At 31.1% G+C, this 3,743-nt stretch overlaps 1 protein-coding gene across 2 annotated transcripts; it reads right to left on the bottom strand.

Annotated features, from left to right (window-relative positions):
- Nucleotides 1-704: 704 nt before the first annotated feature.
- Nucleotides 705-2,266, bottom strand: LOC107893943 (transcription factor SCREAM2). 2 transcript variants are annotated; one of them, XM_016819100.2, is made up of 4 exons: nucleotides 1,912-2,266; nucleotides 1,485-1,610; nucleotides 1,222-1,392; nucleotides 705-956 (listed from the first exon to the last, which is right to left on the bottom strand). In XM_016819100.2, exons 1-4 carry the CDS (start codon nucleotides 1,987-1,989, stop codon nucleotides 858-860), a joined length of 474 nt encoding a protein of 157 aa, XP_016674589.1. In that variant the 5' UTR covers nucleotides 1,990-2,266; the 3' UTR covers nucleotides 705-857. The 2 variants fall into 2 exon arrangements, with proteins under 2 accessions (XP_016674589.1, XP_016674588.1); XM_016819099.2 differs by having other exon boundaries at nucleotides 1,222-1,395; nucleotides 1,912-2,153.
- Nucleotides 2,267-3,743: the final 1,477 nt, after the last annotated feature.

The raw sequence follows: 3,743 nt of genomic DNA, 5'->3' as shown, positions 1-3,743 counted from the left end.
TGCGTCATTATATATCTTTGGATGTATGATTTGTTATTAACAAAATTATCAGAGAAAATTTATAGATCAGTTTACTTGTTGAATTTTCTTACGAGTTTTGGTTCCAAAAAGCTACAACTATTAGCGGTTTAATTAGGCATGGTTCCAACCGAGTAGGAAACTAAATTTATTGTGTATATGTAGCCCGAAAGGACCATCAGTATGTATAAAAGCAGCTGTGAAACTTGAAAAAGTTATTCTGAAGGCCAATAAACTAAATCCTTTTGCATTTTGCAATATCCATGCATGGGAACTACATCTACTGCACCAATGAGGGAAAAAAAATCTTCTGACCGTTATATATATTATATATATACACTTGAACATAATAAGGTATAATAATCACTTTGTCATCGTCTTTATTGAAAATCTTATATGAATATATATATGGTCCTACCCCTAATTTACATGCATCGTTTTCTTATATAGACTTGATGTTTATTTTCTTCTTTAACAAGCACTATTGATTGTAAGTGGTGAAACTTTACAAGCAACTTTCTTTTTAATCTTCACAAGAAGAAGCTTTAGATTTAATTACTCTATCCTTTTTGCTAAGGGGCTTTTCCTTTTTCGTTTTCGATCAATTACAGAAGAAGATACAAGACTGGCATTAGCACACAATACTTATAGAATCTGGATTTAGTCCAATTGATTCATGCATGCGGTTATCCTTAAAAGGTAGATCTCGTATTACATTTTGGTAAACTTCACTCAATATTTGAGATTAATTTTTGATTAAACGACATTGCCAATAAGGTACATATGAAAAAAACAAAAGCATGAAAAAGAAAGTTAATAGATAACAACAAAAAATCCATTTACTCCTGTTGATCAGTACCCTCACTCCAATTCTTAATAGCTTGCAACACTGCTTGTTTCACCACTTGTGGATTAATAGATTCACTTTGTTCTTCATTCTGCCAAAAAAAAAAATTGAAAGCAAAATATATATTATAATGCAATCCATAGTTCTACATTAACAAAATCATAATCAGATAACTCAATAGTTCTACATTAACAAAATCATAATCAGATAACTCAAGAACAATGAATCATGGTTTCAAATCTAGTCTGAAGGATAAGAAAGAAACATATATATAATTTATAACAGATCGTTGTGATAATTCTTTAACCTAAATATACACATATAATTTATGTATGAAGATAAATTTAGATGCTTACTTCTCCACCAACTGCTTGTAATCGAAAGCTATCAGTGCAAGAAACCCTAGCTTCAAGAATATTAAGACCCAGTTCTTCAAAGGCTTCCAATAAAGAAACAAGTAGACCAGGGCAGTTCTTTTCTGAAAATACATTTATAAGAAAACCCTTCTCTAGTGTTTCTACTGTAACCTGCTATGTTGAAAAAAAAAACATATAATACAGTTTAAGTTGAAGTTGAAACCAAAAATAAAAGGAAGAACAAATATGAGAAAATTAATTACCATAGGCAGTGGATTTTGATCATTTGAAGTTTGTGCAGCTGATATATCTTGATTCAATCTTTCTACTTTCTGTTTTAGCTCTTCAATGTACTTTGATGCATCCACAATGATTGTTGTTTTATTCACCTGCCATGCCATGTAATTTTACAATTAAATTGTTGGGGTGGGGGGGTTAACATAAAGTTTTCTTCCTCTTGCTTTCTTTTCCCTTTTCTCTTTTCATTAATTTCAGAAATTTAAACACAAGCTAGATTATGAATATTCAATGAAAGATTGCATATAGCAGGAGTATCCCTTATAGCTCCAATAAGAATAATTGAAAACCAATAAGAAACAGTGGCACACAAAAGAACACTGGTGAATAGCAATGAAAGCAAATTAAGGGGGGCTTAGAAGGATTATGGAAAAATAGATATAGAGAAATTACAGCATGAGAGTTTGTAATGGAACGAAGAAGTTGAAGCTTCTCATGCAGTGCTGCTCTCTTGTGCTCCCTAGAAACCATTTTCTTTTCTCTATTATCTATTATCCCCTCTTTCTCTTCTCCTCTCTCTCTCTTTTTTTTTTTTCAACTCTCTGCAATGCTCATAGAGGCTGTTTAAAAGAGAAGGGATGAGCTCTCAAATCTATAGGATCCTACTATTTGCTTCACACATGAATGCCTCAGTTTCTTACCACCATAATATAATATAGATTCCATCTCATTTTACCACATTGCCCCTTCTAATTTTGTTAATATATATTATTGCATTTTATGTGATAATTATGCTATCCAAACCTGCGTTATCCGGATTCGTAATAAGTGTTTGTATGGATATCATAATTTTTTTAAAAAAATTATTTGTTTTATTTATTTTGAGTTTTATACGTTCGTTTACGTTTATTGAAAATGGACAATTCAAGAATATGGTCCCAAAGAATTTTTAAAGTTAAATCCTACATTAGGCAGTGTTTTGGAACTATGAGATGTTTAAATTTAGTAGAAACTTAAAAGCCAATGATGCACAAAAACACCTAAGGCAAGCATCAAAACTCCATATAACTTTTGGTTTTTAATTTGGCCGAGCAAAAAAAGAAACTTAAAACCTATATAGCAATATGCATTAGACATTATGTATTATTTTGACAGTTTTTCAACAAACATAAAATTATGTCAAGAATAAATCTTTATTGATTCAAGCTTTATTTAAGGGATAGATTTCAAGCATGATCAAATATATGATTTTTGGCTAACAATCATATGTACGTAGTCAATTATATTCACTATATACAAAATTTTATATGTTCTTTTTTTTTTCATTTTCATAGCAAAGAATCATACTAGTCCCGTAGTCTTGATTGTCCATGTATATCACTTGCCTTCTAGGAAAGTTATCTTCAAGTTCCTAGATAATTAATTAGTTTGGATGAAAAACATAGACTTAATTAATTATGGTAGTTTCACAATATATTTTTAAACAGTTCCATATAGCTAAATAGTTTGATAGTTTTATATTCTTAGATTTAGGGGTGAAGATCTAAAAACTAAATTGTAAGAATTAAACTTGTACTCAAAAACTTTTTTTTTACCAATAGGGTAAAGAGAAATGATTATTCAGATTTAAACTTACAACCTAATATCAAGTAAAGCAATCATTTACCTTTAACTTATAAGCCAAATAGTTTATAAGAAGGTATACAAATCACACTTAGATATGAGAAATTTGCAAATTACACTTAGATATAAGGGGGTATTTGGGGAAATGGCATTGGATGAGAAAGGAGGAAGGGGGAATGGGGGGAATCATGAGGTGAGGTCTCGTGAAGGAGTGGAAGTGAAAAAAAATGGCCATCGAAAGAAGTGAAACAAAAGGAGTGGATGTTTTAGTTTTGTGATATATTGGAATGCCTCCAAACACTCCTCACGGGGCCTTTGTTTTAGACTCTTCCCCCCCGCTCATCACCAGCTAGCCGTCACCCTCTTTGTCTTCTCTCTCTCTCTCTCCACACGTGCCATTCTTTGCCCTTATAATCACTGTAATTTTTTTCCTTACTCATCATCTTCATCAAATCAGAAACTTTGGCAATTCATTCATGCACTCAATAATTTTTGTTTTCTTGGAAATTGAATCTATTATCATCATTTCACAAGTAATTAAGGATAAGCTTGTGGAAGAAAAAATAATAATTTGACACATATGTTATTTCCATGGCAGCTATTGACTGATACATAATGTTATTTGGATATATATTATATGCGTTGGCATTCCCTAAAATCAA

Source organism: Gossypium hirsutum, chromosome A09 (assembly GCF_007990345.1).
Source record: "Gossypium hirsutum isolate 1008001.06 chromosome A09, Gossypium_hirsutum_v2.1, whole genome shotgun sequence".
Lineage (NCBI taxonomy): Eukaryota > Viridiplantae > Streptophyta > Magnoliopsida > Malvales > Malvaceae > Gossypium > Gossypium hirsutum.
Note: the sequence above shows the minus strand (reverse complement) of the source record. Positions and strands in the feature narration are given on the sequence as shown.